At 35.1% G+C, this 20,529-nt stretch overlaps 1 protein-coding gene across 2 annotated transcripts in view; it reads right to left on the bottom strand.

Moving 5' to 3' along the window:
- The window catches only part of LOC107666149 (ubiquinol-cytochrome-c reductase complex assembly factor 1), a 26,129-nt gene that overhangs the window by 1,594 nt on the left and 4,006 nt on the right, over positions 1-20,529 (bottom strand). The window contains exons 1-6 of one of the 2 annotated variants that reach the window (XM_016457325.1): positions 19,142-19,290; positions 17,333-17,405; positions 16,932-16,989; positions 15,469-15,577; positions 4,710-4,787; positions 4,504-4,613 (exon numbers count right to left, since the gene is read on the bottom strand). In XM_016457325.1, the coding sequence (XP_016312811.1) occupies positions 4,504-4,613; positions 4,710-4,787; positions 15,469-15,577; positions 16,932-16,989; positions 17,333-17,405; positions 19,142-19,177 (464 nt within the window). In that variant the 5' untranslated portion in view covers positions 19,178-19,290. Of the gene's footprint in view, positions 1-4,503; positions 4,614-4,709; positions 4,788-15,468; positions 15,578-16,931; positions 16,990-17,332; positions 17,406-19,141; positions 19,291-20,529 lie in introns of those variants that run through there. The other variant, XM_016457324.1, reaches the window with a different exon arrangement.

The following is a 20,529-nucleotide window of genomic DNA, read 5'->3' as shown; positions in this document are numbered from 1 at the left end:
GTTAAAAAAAAAAAAAAAAAAAAGTATTATCAAATGTGTGGCAATAAACAGCATCTTCTCCTTGTGAAAACATGCCACAAGTGTGCATGTGTATCTATTCACCTGGGAAATAACAATGTTCAAAAGCTTTTTGTTGTTGTTGTTGCTAAGACTTTAAGATATGACGTAATGCCAAAAAAAACAGCGAGCCTGAATGAATCCAGGTTCAATTTACATCACTTCTATAACAGGGCTGTAAAAAGACAGACCTCAATGAATCCACCTCCTAGTGTTTCAAACAGGCACACTAATTTAAACTGGGCTACAGTGAAGACAGCTGTGCTAATGAACGCAGGACCAGAGCAGCGTCCCGGGAACTAATTACAAACCGATGAAAACTCAACAGTTTCAGCTATAAAGTCTGACTGGATGAGCCATCTGCTAAACGCACAGACATACACTGCTGTTCAAAAGTGTGGTCAGTATGATTTTTTTTAAAAGATACTATACGTTCAATACACAAGAATGCATTAAATTGATCAAAAGAGAAAGTCAAAACTCAAGACATTTAAAAATGTTACAAAAGATTTCAATTTCAAATAAATGCTGTTTTTTTAACACTTATTCAAAAAAATCCTGGAAAAAGTATGATTTCCACAAAAATATGAAGCAGCACAACTGTTTTCAACATTGATAATAATCAGAAATGTTTTGTGAGCAGCAAATCAGCATATTAGAATGATTTCTGAAAGATCATGTGACACTGAAGACTGGAGTAATGATGCTGAAAATTCAGCTTTGCATCACAGGAATAAATTACATGCTAAAATATATTCAAATAAAAAACAGTTACTTTAAATTGCATTAATATTTCACAATATTACTGTTTTTACTGTATTTTTGATCTAATAAATGAAGCCTTGGTGAGCAGAAGAGACTTTAAAAAAATCCTACCAACTCCAAACTACTCAATGTTACTGAATATTTTATGGTACTTTTAAGTCAATTTTGGAGGTCGACAGACCCTGGTCACTGTATATTTTCATGATATATGCATACGAAACGACAGTAAGATTTTTCAAACCATCTCCTTTTGTATTTCACCGAATAAAGGAAGTCATAGGGGTTTGGAATGACATGAGGTGGAGTAAATTTGCTTATTTGGGGTGAAATGTCATGTGGTCCGTTTCATTTCCAAACTCAAACTCACATCTCAGCTTGGAAAAAAGTTGCCACACTTTAAATGAGCCAGTGGAGCATTCTTAATGCTGCAGGAGTTTAAAAACAGGAAGTCAAACACACACACACACGATGATGTCAGAGCTAGCGGGTGTTTGTCGAGAGCAATTAGCGTTGAATAACGATGCAGTCAAGCAGCGGCGCACATATGCGAGCGCACCGTGTGACTTCATCAGGAGAGGCCGCTGTTGCCATGGCAACGGTGTCCCTCTCTGCGCTGTGTCATCAGTCGCTGCCATGCTTCATGTGCTGCACCTGTGACCGTTTTCTTTTCTTTTCACCTTCTCACTCGCTCCAGCTCTCCTTCTGCTCCTCACTCCATCCCGAGCTAAGCAGGCCCCTGACGCTCGGGGGTCGACGGATGACGCTTATTTGTTGTTTTTCTTTCTTTTCTCCGAATGCCTGCAGGCACCAGCATAACGCACTCCTCTCGCAAACGCTCTCGTTCGTAATAAATTCCTGCCCACACCTGTAATGAGCTCATGGCCTCAGCAGTGATGGAGAGCTATCGTTGTGTGCTTTCACGAAAGATGAGAGCGCTTGATGGGGGCTTTTGATGGACTTTGTTCCAGATACTCATACACTGATAGACAAAGGCACTGGGAAAAGGTCACAAAGTAAACCCTAAAGGCTGACATTGTAATATACAGTAGAAAACATGAAACTGTTTAATACTTTTTGACTTTTGAACAAAGAAAGAAGTCTGAGCTATAGCAGAAAAAAAAAAGTAAGAGACAACATACGGTCAGCAAGTCATACCAGAATAAACCCAGACCAGGGTCAGGTCTTATTTTGGGATAATGGCCATCAGACTATACAACATCCTGTTTATTACAGGCCAATTCAGCAAATAAATAAATAACTAAAAACAAAGCACTTACCACCAACTATGACAGTAATAGGTTGTTGTATTCATGCACTATGGCAAGCATCACTATGAGAAAAAAACGGTGCATTTAATATTAGAATCTATGAATTAAAAATGAAAAATAATTTACAATTTTACAAAAATAGTTTTTAATTTTCACAAAATTAAATAATCCCCAAAATATAATAAAATAAAACAAGATACATAAAATTATTTGAAAAATAAATAAATGTAAGATAAATAAATATATGAATAATCTCATTGTCAAACAGACAAAATAAAATAAAACGAACAAAAAAATTAAATATAAAAACAAAAAATATATAAATTCATAAATATAATATATTAAAAAAATAAATAATTAAATACATAACAAATATTACACATTAAATTAGCTTTTAACAGGACATTTTGGACCCTGCAACCAGACACGGAAAAGTACAATCATGTCATACCTTGAGCAAAAAAGAAACATATATATTTATATACTGTAATGTGTATATGTATATTTTTAAACAAACCTTGATTAATAAAGGCAGTAAAAAAAATAGTTGTGCGCTGTTAGTTTATGATACCTAATACATTAACAGCATTGAACATAGTAAATTGTTACCCATGAAACATTTGAATCTGAAACACTTTTTCCTAAAACAACCAGAACAGTTCAATCTGCTTTATTTTGTTTCAAGAACTCAAGTCTTGGTGGAAAAGCCTATTGTTAGCAAAATTACTGACACACATTGGCGTGGCAGATCAACAGTTCCTGTTTGTGTTTACATTCGTCTCACGCCACTCTGGCCAGAGGGTAAGGTGTGCGCTGGAGGAATCTTTCAGAGATTCACGCCAATGAGTGAGCTTGTCTACGAATGTGACACAGAATCAGAAAAACTGCAGAAATTTCACAAACGCCTGAATTACAAAAGGATTCAGAACTAGTAATTGCTAGGATGTGTCGGTGTGACAAAACGTGGGTGACAGAAGTTGGGCTGCGCAATTTGGTATAAAAAAAATCATGGCAATTTTTGTTTTTGGACAAATGCTCTGCAATTTGATATATATTCACACACTACATACACTACCTTTCAAAGGTTTGGGGTAGGTAAGAGTTTTTAATGTTTTTGAAAGTGTCTTTTACATTCACTAAAACTGCATTTATCTGATCAAAATTGCAGTAAAAACCGTAATATTGTGAAATATTATTATCATTTCAAATAACTCTTTTCTATTTAAATATATTTTAACATATAATTTATTTCTGTGATAAAAAAAAAACAGAAACTGTTGCTGCTCAAAAAAACATTTCTTATTATTATCAATGTTGAAAACAGTTGTGCTGCTTAATATTTTTATGAAAACCATGATACATTTCTTTCAGGATTATTTGATGAAGAGAAAGTTTAAAAGAACAGCATTTATTTGAAATTGAAATCTTTTGTAATATTAAAAATGTCTTTACTGTCACTTTGGATCAATTTAATGTGTCCTTACTCAATTAAATTTTCTTAAAAAAATCTTACTGACCCAAACTTTTAAAGTAGTGTATATTTAATATATATACGTGTGTGTGTGTGTATATATATATATATATATATATATACATACATACATACATATACAGTATATATATATATATATCACTCTCATGTGAACCAAAAGTGGAAGTATTTAAAAATAAAATAAAATAAAAAGTAACTTTGCATTCACATTGCATCTGGAGTTCAAAGTGGACTCAGACCACATTTTTGTCCACTTTTGTAGTAATGGGATCTTAGCACTTTTCACATGTTTACAGTATTTTTTGGAACCCAGTCAACCAAAACATATTATTTTATTATAATACTATATTCATTATTACTCAAACATAAACTCCCATCCCTTCCTCAGACTTTATAACTGAAATATACCCAAATGAATTAGAAACTAATCAATTCAGAATACAAGAAGACATGAATCTGAATCAGGAAATCTGTACCAACCCTCGGGCATCATTTTAACTCTGCACCAAAAAACATGTTGTAAATGGTAGACCAAAATGGATTGCTCCTACTGACACTTTTCACAATTAAATTGCAGTAATGATAATCATAATCTTGATTATGTTTTTCATTAATTGTGCAGCTCTAGCATGGATGTTGTTGAGGCTGAAGAGGGGCTCATGAAGGGGTGAAAGGGAAAGCTCTCCACAAACACACAGTAAATGCTGAACCCAATGAATGTCACATTATGGGGTGGAGATGGGGGGCGTTTGCTTGTTAAACACAGTGCCAGTTGATCTGAGTGACGGAGTGGGTGACGTGCAGCACTCCAATGTGTTTATGTGTGTGAGGAAGTCGGAGCTGTATATACACACTTTTCTGTTTGCACAGGAGTAGAGAATTGCCTCTGACCATTCTCACACACACACACACACACACAGTTTGCGGACGTATTCGACCATCAACTCGAGCTGTCTGGGGTCTTCACACTGTCTGTTGAACATGTTTCTCCAGAGCGCTGCCGCAAGAACGCAATCGTCTGACAGAATTCCCTAAAACATACAGAAGAGATGCCAAACTTGATTGACAGTTATGATATGCAAAACTAGTACTGATAATAGTCAATAACTTTGGGCTTAACCGCTTACCTCATCATAACCAAAAAGCGCAGCGTAGAATGTCTCCGTCATCACCTTCATGCTCTCCTTTCTTTGAATGGCATCAATCTGTGAAAAAGGTAACGAGAAACAATTAATTAAAAAGCAATATTCAGACCACTTCACCATAACTAGTGACAGAAAAAAAGTGGTCAGGCCAATTAATCATAATTCACAATTTTCTGCTGTGATATCGGTATTGGACAATAACCTTGTCGAAAACAAATGTAAATCTGTCAAAAATAATAAAATACAACTCAACTAAAATTAATTAAATTAAAAATAAAATAAAATTGAACTTAAAAATAATAATAAAACTAAAAAATACAATTGAACTAAACCAAAAATAAAAATAAAAATTAAATTAAATTGTATTAGCAGATAATTTTGGACCCTGAAAGCAGTTACTGAAAGGTACAATCACATCATATTTAACCTAAAATAAGAAATATAAGAAGATAAATTTTACTGTGACTTTTGTTTACCTTTTTAAAGCATCAAGGACAAGTGAAAAAATTAAGTAAAACACAATATTTACACCAGTTTGGACAATTCGTATCCAACTGAAATATTGGTCAGGACGATTCATCACAATTCACAACTTCCCGATGTTGATATTATGGGCACTGGCCAATAATTCTGTTGATGAAGTTAAATAATTCTAATATCAAAAGGAATAAAACTAGATAAATAAAACTAAAATAACAATAAATTACAAAAATAAAAAAAAATTGCCATTAACAGATCATTTTGGACCCTAAAATCAGCCATTGAGAAGTACAATCATACCTTGAATGAAAAAAATGTGAGTGGAGATTCTTCACTGTGACTTTTGTTGGTCATCATTTAGATAATTAAAACACAACAAAATATTCACACCAATTTGCCATAACTAGTGACAGATTGAAAATATAAAATAAAATAAAAATGAGCCATTAACAGATAATTTTGGATCATGAAAAGTACAATAATGTCATACTATGAGCAAAAAAAAAAAAGAGATTCTCAGATTCTCACACCATGACTTTTGTTTAATTTGTAAAGCATCATTTAGATGCTAACAGGTGATGGAGCGATTGAGTCTCTGCCTAATACTGAGGTCACAGTTTTGCATTTAGTCAGAGCTGTAATAGTCCTTGGCATTAAATATCAAACATACGACGATAATGCAACAATGTTAACCCCGAAAACAAAAGCAGGACTGGATCCGAAGCGAGGGGCCTGCCCAGGTGCTTCGCTCCATATGAATCTAAACACACATATGCACAACGGCCACAGACACCAACCCTTGGGAGGTTTTGGGTGGGGAGATTTTCAAAACAAGTGTGTTTATTCTTAAGTCTTGTATGTCGGGTTTTCTGCATGCTTGGAGTGCGTCGGGTCACAGCGTGTGTGTATTCGTGTGCGCACGGGGCAGAAAAGCACCTGTGCATAATTACGCAGACCTGCAAATAATCAATCTCATCTGGCTGTGCTTTAACTCCTCTACCCGCTCCGTCTTCTCTGCACGCTCGCTCTCCTTTGTGTTCCTGCCCACAGCTCGAAACATTCGACGCAAGCATGTGAACGTTCATTCTGAGCAATTCTCTTTTGCTTTCAGAGAACGCTACAAATCTATTTACTCAACTGAACAAATATGAGTGAATGATTACAACTACTGGTCACCAAATGAATCAATGAACAAGTCGATTGATTCAAATGACTCTTTGGAACGAATCTGAGTGAATGATTGAAATATTCACTGAAATACTCAAAAGGACATAATTACGTCACCAAATGAATAAATGAACAAGTCGATTGATTCAATTGATTCTTTAGAACAAATCTGAGTGAACTGTTCAAATATTTATTTAAAAGGACACTCACCAGTTGCCAACTACTGGTCACCAAATGAATTAATGAGAAAGTCGATTGATTCAATTGATTCTTTAGAACAAATCTGAGTGAACTGTTCAAATATTTATTTAAAAGGACACTCACCAGTTGCCAACTACTGGTCACCAAATGAATTAATGAGAAAGTCGATTGATTCAATTGATTCTTTAGAACAAATCTGAGTGAACTGTTCAAATATTTATTTAAAAGGACACTCACCAGTTGCCAACTACTGGTCACCAAATGAATTAATGAGAAAGTCGATTGATTCAATTGATTCTTTAGAACAAATCTGAGTGAACTGTTCAAATATTTACTGAAATACTCAAAAAGACACTCACCAGGCACCAACTACTGGTCAACAAATGAATCAATGAACAAGTCGATTGATTCAAACAACTCTTTTTGAATGAATCTGAGTGAATGATTCAAATATTTACTAAAATACTCAAAAAGACATTCACCAGTCACCAACTACTGGTCAACAAATGAATTAATGGAAAAGTGAATTCACATTTATTTAAATAATGCTTTATATAATGCAAATTGTTTCAAAACTGCTTCACAGTAATAAACAGGAAAATTATGCTGCAAAATTCAATTATGAAACAACTTCAATTTTAACTGTTAAGCAGCTCTACAGAAGTGTCTTTGTTCAGCTCAGTATTGTTCAATGTTGATTCAATTTAGTCAAAATTAGTCAAGAATAAAACAACTTCGATTTTAACTGTTAAAAATCTCTACAGAATGCAATAGTGTCATTGTTCAGCTTAATTGAGCTCAGTGTTGATTCAGTTCAGTTCAATTACAGTGTCAGTGTTGCAAAGTTAATCAATTATGAAACAAATTCAATTCAGCTATAAGCAGCTCTACAGAAGACAACAGCATTATTATTCAGCTCAATTTAGTTCACTGTTGATTCAATAGTGTCACTCTTCAGTTCTCATCTGATAGTGTCAAATGGATATTTCTGATTAAGAAGTCTTATAAACCCCAAATTAGCAAGCTAAAGCAGTCTTTTGCGGAACAGAATCAAAAGATTCAAATCATGTAAATGAATCAAAACGACAGACTCGATTCCCAATGCCCCAGAATCAGAGAATAGATTCTTTTTAGAATAAACTTCCAGCCCTATTTTAGGTTAACCACTGCCATAATGGATCAATGCTTGAGTAAAGATGTTTGTAACCACTACAGTAATGCACAGTAACGTTTACATACTTCACTATGGTTTTTTCTCTTTTCACTTGCTTCCCGTCTTGAATTTTTCCCTCCCAGTGTCCACCCTGATCTCCCCTCCCATTCATCCATCTTCGTCCCTTCATCCTCCTTTCCCGTGTTGTGACGCAGGACGGTAAAACCAGGCTGGGATATTTAATCCCTCACACTAATCAGGCCGAGGAACCAAAAACTTGCTTGAGAAGCAGAATCTCGCTCCTATACTACCAAATTAGTGTCATATCTCACTTCACTGTTATTACTATGGCTTAGAAAAACTCCTGAATCACACACACACGCCCTGACACACTCGTCAGTGTGTGTAGAGGTAAAGTTCAAGGTGGGGCTGGTCTAACATGGAACAAATGCCAAGTATTTTAGCACAATTAGGTGAAGTAACCTAACCGTAGTGAGGATTGAGTGAGTGGGGGTCCTTCCATTTCCAGCGCTGTAACTGTATCCCGATCCAACAGGACGGACCTGTTACAGACCTGCCAGACACGCTGATTACACACGATTTTTCACAGCTTAAAAAATAACGCATTCGGGTTGGGCACAAAGGGAAATACCTCCTCACTTCTGACCTGTGAAAACAGACTTCCACATCAGGTCAAAGTGTGCGCACATGTTCCCATCTTCACAGAGCCGGCGTTCCCAGCGAATACAAGCGGTTTATATTCAGGGTTATTCCATTATCACTTCATTATGTAGTAACTTAAAGGGGTACTTCAACGTTTATTCGCTCTCATGTCATTCCAAACCTGTTTGACTTTCTGTGGAACATAAAAGATGGTATTTTGAAGAACGTTGGGGTCCAAACAACATTGGATTCCATTTGCTTTTATTGCATGGACAAAACAAACTCGAAGACATTTTTCAAAACATTTCACAAAAGAAAGTCATACGAATTTGAAGCAACATTAGGGTGAGTAAATAATATAATTTTTATTTTTAGCAAACTGTCCCTTTAAGTTACTACATAATGATAATGGAATAACCCTAAATATTAAGAGCAATATGTAATATTACACAAACTTTCCCTGAATTAAAAAAAAAACAACAACAAAAAAACAACAACAACAAGAAAAATGCTTTTAAAATAAATTAAAATAATAAAATAAAATAATTATTCATTCATTCAAAACTTGTATTGCAATAATTTTTTTTTTTTTTTAAACTGAAAACTTTCTTTCCGGCTAAATAAAGTAAGACCATTTTGCCAAATTAGTCACAAGGCATTAAGGCATTAAGTAGGAAGCAGAATAAATAGTAACTCTTAACAGTAAATCTAAATAGTAAAAAATAAATAGCATCTATAAATATTAATGTTTTATTTGTTTAGGCACAACATCTGTAAATAAGGCACAAATAAAAGATCAAAATAAACAGTCAAGTTATTTGTCTGGCCATACTGATCATGAAATGACTGCACAACGTACACAAAAACAGTCAATCAGAACATATTTGATGTTTAATATGCAGTTATGTGGAGAAGGATAATGGACCAATTAGATTTCAAGTGGGTGGAGCTAAACCGGCAAGTCATTGCTGAAAAAGAATCAACAAATAATCAATAAAATGAGGCTTAGTTAACACATGTTAACATTTTTTATTTAATTTAACTGTATAACTAAAAATACAAACCAAAAAATTTTGCCATATTGCTAATGAATGTGTAATGTTAGCAAATGTTCTCTGCAGGAGAACCTACAAGAACGCAAGAGAAAGAAAGTCTGTGATGGAAAATGAGGTCACTTTTCTACGGTGCCACTCGATGGCCGCTGCCAGGACTGAGAGGTCAAATGTCTTCGGTCCCAAACGTACCTGCAGCCAAAACATGTGCCACACCACGACCCCACTCACATCTCATTGAAAATCACGTCAAACCAACATACACGCTCCGAAAAACTGAGAGCAAATTCATACACGTGATGGAAGCGAGCCGCTGGGCAAAGTGACAAGTCAAAAGTCAAACGCCTTTTCCATTTCACACACATTTCATTTCATATGATATGTGAATGAGTTCTGATCAGGACAGCTGGACATAATTGATGACTGAACATGTTTATTTAAGCGTGTTTATGAGCCAATTGCAGCTATAGGAATATATACATAAATGGGCCAATAGGAGGAAATTATGTCATTTGTGTCAAAAAAATGTCAGTACATTTCAATAAAAAAAAAAAATCATTAAAAAGAAAATAAATACCCATGCACTCCCAGAGCTCATAAGGAGTCCAATATTTAAATCCTGAAAATATTTAATCAAATATTTCAGCAATGTCTTGGTCATTCATAGTTAATAACATTTTGTTAAGATTTTTTATTACAGCAATATACAGTTATCAGGGAGAAAGAAAGAAAAAAAAAGAGCGTGGTTCTCGCTTTTTCCTGTCAATATCATTATTAATATATTCCTAATAATCTCTAATTTTGTATGTATATGAAATCTAAAGGATGCTGATGACCAATTAATACATTCCACATGCTCCTTTTCATTTTACCTATAGTATAAATCATTTATGGCATGAACCAGAACAACACGTTTATGGTCTCTACACGGGTACACAGAGTTTTACCAAATAATAATAAATAAAAAAAACCTGCATAATATGCCATTTTGGTCCATGACATAAAATGAGTTTGACATTCCTAGCTAGGGGGCAACTTTAGGAGCCCAAATTTCATCTGGCCTTAAATTTTAGCCTTATTATTAATACACTCACTGCAATTCCAATGTTAAATTGATAATAAGCTTGTAAAATCTTACTGGCTGAACAGAGCACCTGAAAAATGAGAGGATTATGTTAAAAGTCCTCGTGAGAAAATGGAGAGACTGCAATGATAGAGCTTGGAATAGCCAGGACAATTTTTAATATAACTCCGACTGGATTCGTCTGAAAGAAGAAAGTCATATACACCTAGGATGGCTCTGGGGTGAGTAAAACACATCCTAATTTTCATTTTTGGGTGAACTAACCCTTTAAAGCTTCTTGCTCAGTGAGATGGGAAGAGAGGTCAATCACATTAAAATGTCTTTTCACACTATACTTAACCAAGGTTGATGTCAATTATCAAACCTAGCACAAGGTAGTATGACACAAAAAGGGACAGTCCACTCAAAATGATAATCCGGTCATCATTTGCTAACCCTCATTTCTACTTTATGGTTATTTCATTGAGCTTTTGCATCTTTCTTGATATTTAAACTTAAGTGCCCTGTGAAAATTCAATGTAATTGTAACGAGAATCCAACCAGCACATCAACCAAAAAACATTTTACTTTTGTGCTCCACAGAAGAATTATAGTCAAACTGGTTTGGAATGACATAAATTATGAAAATGTTAATACTTTAGTGAACTATTGCTTTAAAACAGTGTGTCCTAAACCCCTAACGGTACGCATTTTGGATGTCTTCCTAATCTGACACATCCATTTCAGGTCTTGGAGTTGCTACTAAGGAGCTGATGAGTTGAATCAGGTGTGTTTGATTAGAGAGGCATACAAAATATGCAGTGTACTTCTGGCACACCAGGACCAGGGTTGGGAAACACTGCTTCAAGACAAACATGCTGACAGTTTCACAGATGGACGAGAAGTAGTTATAAATACAGATGAATGTGCATATTGTGTTTATCATCTTGTCTCGACTGCATATTTACAAAATCAACTTGTTAATTAGTTGCCTGGGCATATAGTCGATTAATTAGAATTTGAATTTTTTCAATATGATTTCAGAATTTTCATGTTTCCAATGTGTTCAGAGAATCTACAATAGATGGAGCGTACCAGGATAGAGCATAATGCAGGGGTTTAAAGACACATTTAATACAAGTTACACAAGTTAAGTTTAATGCAAGTTAACTTTAAACAGCATCTTAAAAACACTGTGCTCATGGCAGGACACTACAAAATATTAAAATAAATGAACAATGGAAAAAACAAAACAATGGGCAACACAACAAAGATGTCCGCATGAACATGTTTGGCTTTAGAAACAGTGCTTAATAGGATAAGATCAATTTAAAAAAATAAAAATAAACTGTGTAAAATTAAGTAGCTCACTGTCAGGAGGATACAAATTAAAGTATCAGCTCTAAAAATATATATTAAAAGTCTAAATAAAGTAGTTGACTAGTCACCAACCTGCAGGTTTAATTACTAACCTCTAAAAATGACTTAAAATAAAATAAAATAAAAAAGACAAAATGCAAGAGGAAATACATTTTTTTTCTATTGTTATTTTTCGAGCTTTCTTCCTAACTCCTTGTTTTATAATAAACCCTGCATTATATGTTGCGAATATTGTTGGCTCTGTGACAATTTGTTTTTGTTGCTTTTTGTAAACTGCTTTGGATAAATGATTAAATGTAAATGCAAACAGTCAAATGCCCATGGCTGCAAACAGTAAATTAAATTTTTTTTACACTGATTTTATTTTGCAAACTATCTAACAGCTAATGAGGTCATGCAGCACTTCAAAAATGATAAAAAAAACCAAAATGTCCTGATAACCCCGTTGACCTCACAAATCAAACTCTTCTGACTACTCAGGATTAACTACCAACCCTGGATTAACATTAAATGTGAAAGGCTCAACAAATCTACCATGCATTTTGCCACACCAACAAAACTAAACACACAACGCACAACATTTTGTTTACCAGGAGCTTTGAGGTTTTCGTTTATCTCTCTCTCAGAGAACAAAGCTTTCTCTATCCTAAGCTAAAGAAAACCAAAGAGCTGTTCCCTCGGATAAATAAACTACTCGACGACTCAGTACTGCTAATACTCTAGCTGACAGTCAAAAGAAATCTGTCAACGGCTGGCTTGCGACCAGCCTTCGCATGCTCTGGCATATCCATAAGGTCGTGGTGACTGATTAGCCGCCGCTGGTATGATCTGGTTCATGTTAACTAGTTCACGGTGTTATGCAATATAATGCTATATGTTATGTGCTATATATATTTGACATGCACAGATCCGGACCGAGTTGCTCTGGTTCTTTAAAGCAATACTAATTCAGTCCTACTATTAAGATTAAGACGGAAGGTAGAAGAGATGGGGGGATGTCAACAAAGAGAAGTGTGGGGAAAGAGAGAGAGATTTCTGTTTTCACAGCTGGGCTGAAGTCTTGTTCCCACCCTTTCTGACAGCAGTTCCCCTAAGGCGCCTTGCGTTGGCTTCCTCTCAGACACACACACACACATATATATGCGCACTCTCTGCGCAGCAGAAACATGTCATCTTTACTGACCTCGCAGAGATTTAAACACCTTTTGCTACTCCGCTGGACAGTGATCGGCTCCAAATGCCTCCACAGTCTGTAGAGCATAGTAATTACATCCTAAAATCTGAGTGTGTGTGTGTGTGTGAGTGTGAGAGGCAGTATTTTACTGTATTTCACTATTTTCAACATATCCAAACAACAGACCTGATCATCAGTCATTTCACAAGCTACAACATTTGGCAGACAAACTATCTGTTGCAGAAAGTACTTAGTACTTGATTCATGAGACTGATAGGCTCTGACCTCAAACAGTATTTGAACACGTAAAATTGTCAGAATGTCAGATATATCAAATCAACTGGCATCTAGAAACGAATGACGCAGGATCTTTTCTCTTCACAAACATTGTTTTCTTTGTAATTTTTTGATGTTTTGTGTTTTGGTGATTTTTAGTGAATATATGAAGTCAGTTCTCCTCATGTTCACACAAGTGTACTTCATCACTTTGCACAAAGTCCTCATCATTATTTAGTTGGGGCAATAATAGAAATAATCCTTTTTTTTAACAGACCATGCAGTATAGGTTTTCACGGGTCCACTTGGATACGAAAACCTCGGGTCTCTGGTCATTTAAAATAAATGTGCTTTTTCCAAATAGGTCCGATAAGACCCAAATTCTTTTCAACTGTCCTGGATGCGTACTTGTGCGTTCGTGTTCTTTTGGGAAATGCGCATAGAAAAGCAATAAACGTTTGTAACCTCGCACACAGAAATCCATCTTATATATATATGAGATCCATCAGGAAAAGCCACAGAAGTCTTTCGCCGGAGATGAGGTAAATAGTGTTGCAGACAACACTAGCGAATCCATGATTTCTTAGGCTATCGATTTCATTTTTATCGAGCTGTCATGTTTATTTTTCCAATCCACTGGTCACAATTGAATGCTGAACTTGTATCCATCAGGCAGGTAACAGTAATACTACAGAAGTAAATAATGAAATGAAAGTAATGGAGCAGCGGCCAAATCAGTCAGCAGGACACCGGGATTTACACTATTATATTCAGGTCCAGTCAGGTTCGAAAATAAATGCCGTCAGTTCCAGTCGGACTCAGGTCTAATTTTATCAGGTCCGTCTCGGGTCGGGTTTTTCTTTAAAAAAAAATTATTTATGCACGCCGGGTTCGGGTAAGAAGTGATTCGGGTCGATTTGGGTCAGGTACAGATTTTAGGACCCGAGAAGACCTCTACCCTGCAGTTTCTTTCTTGGAATTGTCCTCTACCAAATGGTTGAGAAGTCAGTTTATGGTAAACGCAATGCATTTATAAATACCGAACATGTTCCACAACCACAAAAGTACATCATGCTAATTTGAATCTTCATTTTCAACCATAGGTCTATTGTATTATCATGTAAAATGTATTTTTGTGACATATTTAGCTCAGAAAGTGTGCTAATGCACATATCTAATGCATTCACATTCAGAAAGTCTGTGTTTGGAAATATCAATTTACATTTCCAAACATTCATTTTGCCATTAATTGTAATAATCCAGAGAGATTTTTGTTTGCATAACAGCCAGTGCTCCACACAGAGATCTGATCTGGGGTGCGTTTCCCAAAACCATCGTTAGCTAACTATGGTCGTTAGTTCCACTGAATTCTATTAGCAACGACGGAACTTGCGACCATACTTGCTTTTGGAAAAAGCACCCCTGATCATCATCCAGTCTGTCTGGAATGACATGAAGAAACAGAACAAACTGAGACAGACTCAATCCAGAAGAACTGTGGCAACGTCTCCAAGATGCTTCAAGAGACCTACCTAATTTTCATTTTTGGGTGAACTAACCCTTTAAGCTCTATTGATAAGATCTTGCAAACTGACACTATGGTTTACTGGTCAAGCAAGCATGGTTATCGGTTAGTGGTCGACCGATATGGGTTTTTTTACAGCCGATGCCGATATCTTGGAAAGCAGGGTGGCCGATGGCCGATATAAAGCCGATATAATTTAATTAAATTAATATTTAAGAAATTTGAAATCATTTGAAAATATCTATTACTAATAATATTAAAGCAATCGTCATAATACTTTTTTGTATACCTTTTAATTCCTTTGTTTAACTGAACTGAACGACGACAGCGAACAAGAGGGAGGCGCTGCCGCTCTCCGCACCGCCAAATGCATTGGCCAAACAGAAAAACTTATCGGCCGATGCCGATATTTGAAAAACGCCAAAGATCGGCCGAGGCGATATATCGGTCGACCACTATTATCGGTCAGTGATGATCTCAAAATGGCCAAATATCAAGCTGACAGATGATAGACTATCACTATTATGCATTGCAAAACACAAAAATCACAAAATACTAATGGCAAGGTGTTTCAAAAGAGGCAGTTTTCAAAAACACATCTACTCACTCCCATAATCTTGCTCCTCTGCTCCACATCCTCCCACATGGAGTGGACGATGTAACGGCACATGTACTCCCCAGCTCTGCCTTCCTGCCGCATCCGGACCAGACACATCCTGTCAGAGCAGAGTAGAGCAGAGCGCTGACTCAACACAGCCTGACAAGCCGAGTGCCTGTGTTACGCTATGCTCTATCAGGATCTGCATAACCAGGAAACTAAAGGAATAGTCTAGGTTAAACAGACAGCATCTGTGGCCTGCTGCTGATTACCATAGAATCTCTTTTTTACAATCTGAAGGCCAAATCAAATTTTTTTTCACAAACACTGTCACATGGCATTGTTTTCCCTCCATTTTTACATTTGTGAACTACTCCTTTACAAATACTGTAGGAGATAAGAAGGTGTGAGTGTGTGTGTATGCATGAATGAATGACTGGTTGAGTTTTCCCAGACCATGTTTCTCTGCACAAACACAGTTAGTCATCATGCAGATGCACGGCTGCACGCACAAACACTATGTGCCTTTAGCTGGAAGTGTACAGAGTGTTGGCACCAAACCGCCACCATTAATCATAAGTCTCATTCTGACGATATCACATTTTTTCATAAGATCAGCCAATCCTGAACACCTGTGCTTTGGCATAGGTGACTTTGGTGATTAAATTTAAAGATTAATTAAATACTTCAATGAGATTTGTAGAAACATCCATATAGAATTCAAAATTTGATTGAAGTATTAATTAAATACTTTATTAAATAATGACATTTGTAGTAATGTCCATACTGAATTTTAAATTTAAATGATGGATTTTTGGAAAAATTTTAGACAAATGTAGAATGACAAATGTAGAAATATATATATTTTTTAAATGTACAGTTCTAGATCACTAATTAAATAAGCCAAAACAATAGAGAAAGTCCCAAAAAATCTGGATGTAGATACATTTTTAAACAAATGAAGAAATATACAAAAAATTCAGAAATATTTAAAAAATCTACACTACTTCTATGTAACTAATCAACTAAGGAAAGACAATAGAGAATAAACAATCTGCATATAATTATTAATTCTGGCAATCCTGAAAATTAGGAAAATTGCAGAATTAAAAAAAAAAAAGTCAGAATTTGATAAAAAACTATTCTAAAATTACAGAATTCTGGGAAACATAAAAAAAAAAAGTTTATAAAACAATGTTTTAAAACCAGAACGAGTGTTTAAAAGCACAAACACACACAAAATTATTGCAATCTCTGTTGAAAAAAGGTCTAAGAGTTGATTTGTTTGCTTTGTTGTCACTAAATTTCAAAGAGTATCATTGCACTCTTCAGAATGAATAGGTCTATTAAAACACCATTTGCAATCCACTTAGAAGATGAATATTAATCAACTCGATGCTTTACATGAATAACCAATACAGGATTTAGAATTTGCATGACACAATGTCCCAAAACTGCATCCAAAAACTCACCAAACGTGGAGCTGTGCCACCAAGAACCAGGAGTTGAGTGTGTCGGGGAGAGAGCACTCTGGGAGAAAGAGAGGGAGTACAGGACATCATAAGAGAGAACGAGAAAACACAACACGTAGCCAAACCAATGCAAACTTGGGCTCCGATTCCAAAACCACTATTGGGTTTACACCTGTTTTTTCCTCAGCTAAAGAAAACAACATAACACAGCTGTAAAGTGCCACATAAATCTTTCAGGTGCTGCTGAAAAGGTCCCTTTACGCTCATTTCAACATTTCGGATAAAGTGAGGGGTGTTTAGGAGTTCTTCAGAAAATTTAAATGAGCATGACATAAGACTCATAAGGCCATAATACGGTCTGAGTGTAAAAAACAAAAAGATTCAGGACCAAAAATACTTACTTTCAAAAAACTCGTCATAGTTGATTCTTTCTACACAGCATGTGTACATGCGCAAGGCTGCTATCTTAATTTTCTGCAAAAGAAGAGAGATATTTGTGACACAAATGATCAAAAAGCCACTCAATCCGGTGTGATCAAAAGCAGAAACTGATTAAATTGGCCACGACACGGCAGTGTTCACATTTTCAGTCCGGTCTACCGAGCCAAACATGTGCCCCAAAATGAAGCAGACATGCTGAAGTTTTAGACAGCCGTGTGATGCTGATGACTCTAGCATGGAAGGTCATCTCAGATTTCACAAAATGTGGCCCCTGCTTTTGAAAACACAAAACAGGTAGCGGCACGAGATGAAGTCATCATTACAGCACCAAAATGTGACAGTGTCTACTTCAAAGTCGAGCTGTTTGAGGGGTGTGGAGGCTGGAAATTCAACCTAAGACGGTGCCAGTAAACTACCAAATTCAATTGTAGATGCAAAAAATCTGGTTGAGGATTTTCAAGACGTTCATATTTCACCCCAAAATTAAAAAGAAATAAACATATAAATGGATCAAAGACATTAAGATGTCCTCATCAAAAGAAATGTACAAAAGTGATTTTATGTCCATAGAAAGCACATTAAATGTAAAGCAAAGTGTCTACTTTTAAGGTTTCAAATAAGCTTTTGGAGAATAAAATGTCCAAATTTGGTTGAAATAATGTTACATTGTCATTCAGTGTAACACAATATTTATGTAAAAATTCAAACAACATGCTTATTCTGACGTGTACATATTAAAATATATAAAAGAATAAGGGAGCATATTCAATTTTATTGTGTTTTAAATGAGTAAAAAATTCTTACTGACAAATGGGCAAAACCTAGGATAGTGGCAAACTGTAAAAATGTAAAATAACAACTAATTAGTATTTGGGGTGAAAGTAATTAGACTTTTAATATGTCATAAATTGATTTTTGTTGTAAATATGCCTGACAAGATTGTTACACTGAATGACATTTTAGTGGGTCTCTTCTGTAAATCAGGGGAAAATGTATGATATTTATTTTTTGCTCAGAAAAACAAAATTACAATTGAATTAAACAGAAAATGTTTAAAAAAAATTTTGGGAAAAACAAGAACAATTTAAAGCAGTATTACACTTATTGTTTTTATGCTTAAACCCTTTTTCGTCTTTGACCCAAATACAAATAAATGTTTTTTAATATCCTATATAGCATAAAAATAAGCATATTTTTAGATCTATTATTAAAAAAATAAATTCAATTTTTAAGGACTATTGCAGTTTTCTCCATAGTGACATTTTTATGATAATTAAGCAAAACGCCCAACCAAAATCTCTATAATGCAATGTGTCCGGACATTTTTTGAGTATTTTTTTACAAATCATTATTCTCAAAGGTGACTCTCACTATATTCTCATTACTGGAATAAAATAATGCATTTTGTTTTATTATATTAGCCTAGAACTACTTTAAAATTTAAATAACCTCAATATTTCAATTACGGTAAATATCATATTTTTTCCATATTACAGAAATGCAAACCATTTTTGGCAATGCAGTAATGAGAATAATAAGAATTAATAATGAACGAAATTATAAAAATAAAGGGGGCTAAATGCAAAAAAAAATATTCATAATATTTAAGCAAAAAAATTTAAAAAAATCACTTGGTTTTGGCATGAAATATAACCCACATGTGTCAGTTTTTATGAAAAATTGTGATAAATGGGTGACATCAATATAAAACGGGCTCGATTTAAAAGAAAATTGTTTTGTAACACTAGATTTAGAGGTTGTTTCTTTACCCATTTGTTGTATTTGAGGGGTCCGGTGAAGCCCATGGCTTCAATCAGTTTGGTCAAGGCCCCCACCTCTTCATCTGTAGTCTGTGGGGTCTCTTTAACAGTATGCAGCTTGTAACAGAATATGGAAACATATCTGGCATTAGAGCTATATAAAACACTGGCATAAACACATGGGTGTATACAGACAGTGCATATAAACAATATGTTGACAAAAGCAGGTTACAAACTCATTGGAAGGTTAATACAAAACAAAACGCGTTTGAGAAAAACTAACTCTCTCAGTTACAAGATGCATTTTGAAGGATCTCTAAGGCTTTTGATTTTTAACACTGACAAATGGCCATTAAAATGTCAAATCTATCAGCTATTCCTGTTTAAGATCAGCATTTTACAATAACTTCCAGCTCAAACTGGGTACACTTTATGGAGTCACTGCAGTGAAAATGTTCCCTCAAGCCACCACTATGGATGCAATAAAACCTTCCCCAATGGATTTCTCACCGGGATTTTATGTTTTACTGCTATGATTAGGAATACTGACTAGTAGAAGTTTAGTACACTATAATCAACACTTGCCCTTTGGGGGCGTATAGGGAGGAAATGAGAATATGTTTCTCAACTTCTTTAGACTTTTGGAATTTCAGATTTTTAGTTTTGTAGAAAATATCAACTGTGTCGCTACATAAATTTATTTAAAACTAAAATTAGGCAAGACTTCAGAGTAATTTTCCATTTGATTATATTAGTTAACTACATTAGTTAACATGAACTAACAATAAAAATACTTCTAAAGCATTTATTATTATCTTAGTTAATTTCAACATTTAAAAATACATTTTTAAAATCAAAAGCTGAACTAAAATTAACCAACAATGAACAGTTGTATTTTTATTAAAGGGGTCATATGATGCTGCTAAAAAGAACATTATTTTGTGTATTTGGTGTAATGAAATGTGTTTATGCAGTTTAAAGTAAAAAAAACATTATTTTCCACATACTGTACATTATTGTTTCTCCTCTATGCCCCGCCTTTTTGAAACGTGTCGATTTTTACAAAGCTCATAGGTCTGAAAAAGCGAGGTGTGCTGTGATTGGCCAGCTATCCAATGCGTTGTGATTGGCCGAATGCCTCAAGCGTGAGACGGAAATGTTACGCCCCTCACATACTGTTGATGCCGTGTCCCGGCCGGAGCGAAGAGACAAAAACATTAAAACCCATTACAAACGAGGCATTTGTTGCATCCAGTGGGGACATAATTACTTATTGTAATGACTTATACTGTCTTTTTACGCGTTGCGTTGCATCGCGCCGCAAAAACATAAAACCATGTCTGCATTTATGATCGGAGAAATGACAAACAACAAGTGCTACTCTACACTGCCCAAAA

The sequence above is a fragment of the Sinocyclocheilus anshuiensis genome, unplaced genomic scaffold (assembly GCF_001515605.1).
Source record: "Sinocyclocheilus anshuiensis isolate Anshui unplaced genomic scaffold, SAMN03320099.WGS_v1.1 scaffold447, whole genome shotgun sequence".
Taxonomy (NCBI): Eukaryota; Metazoa; Chordata; class Actinopteri; order Cypriniformes; family Cyprinidae; genus Sinocyclocheilus; species Sinocyclocheilus anshuiensis.
This window is presented reverse-complemented; position numbering and strand designations above follow the sequence as displayed.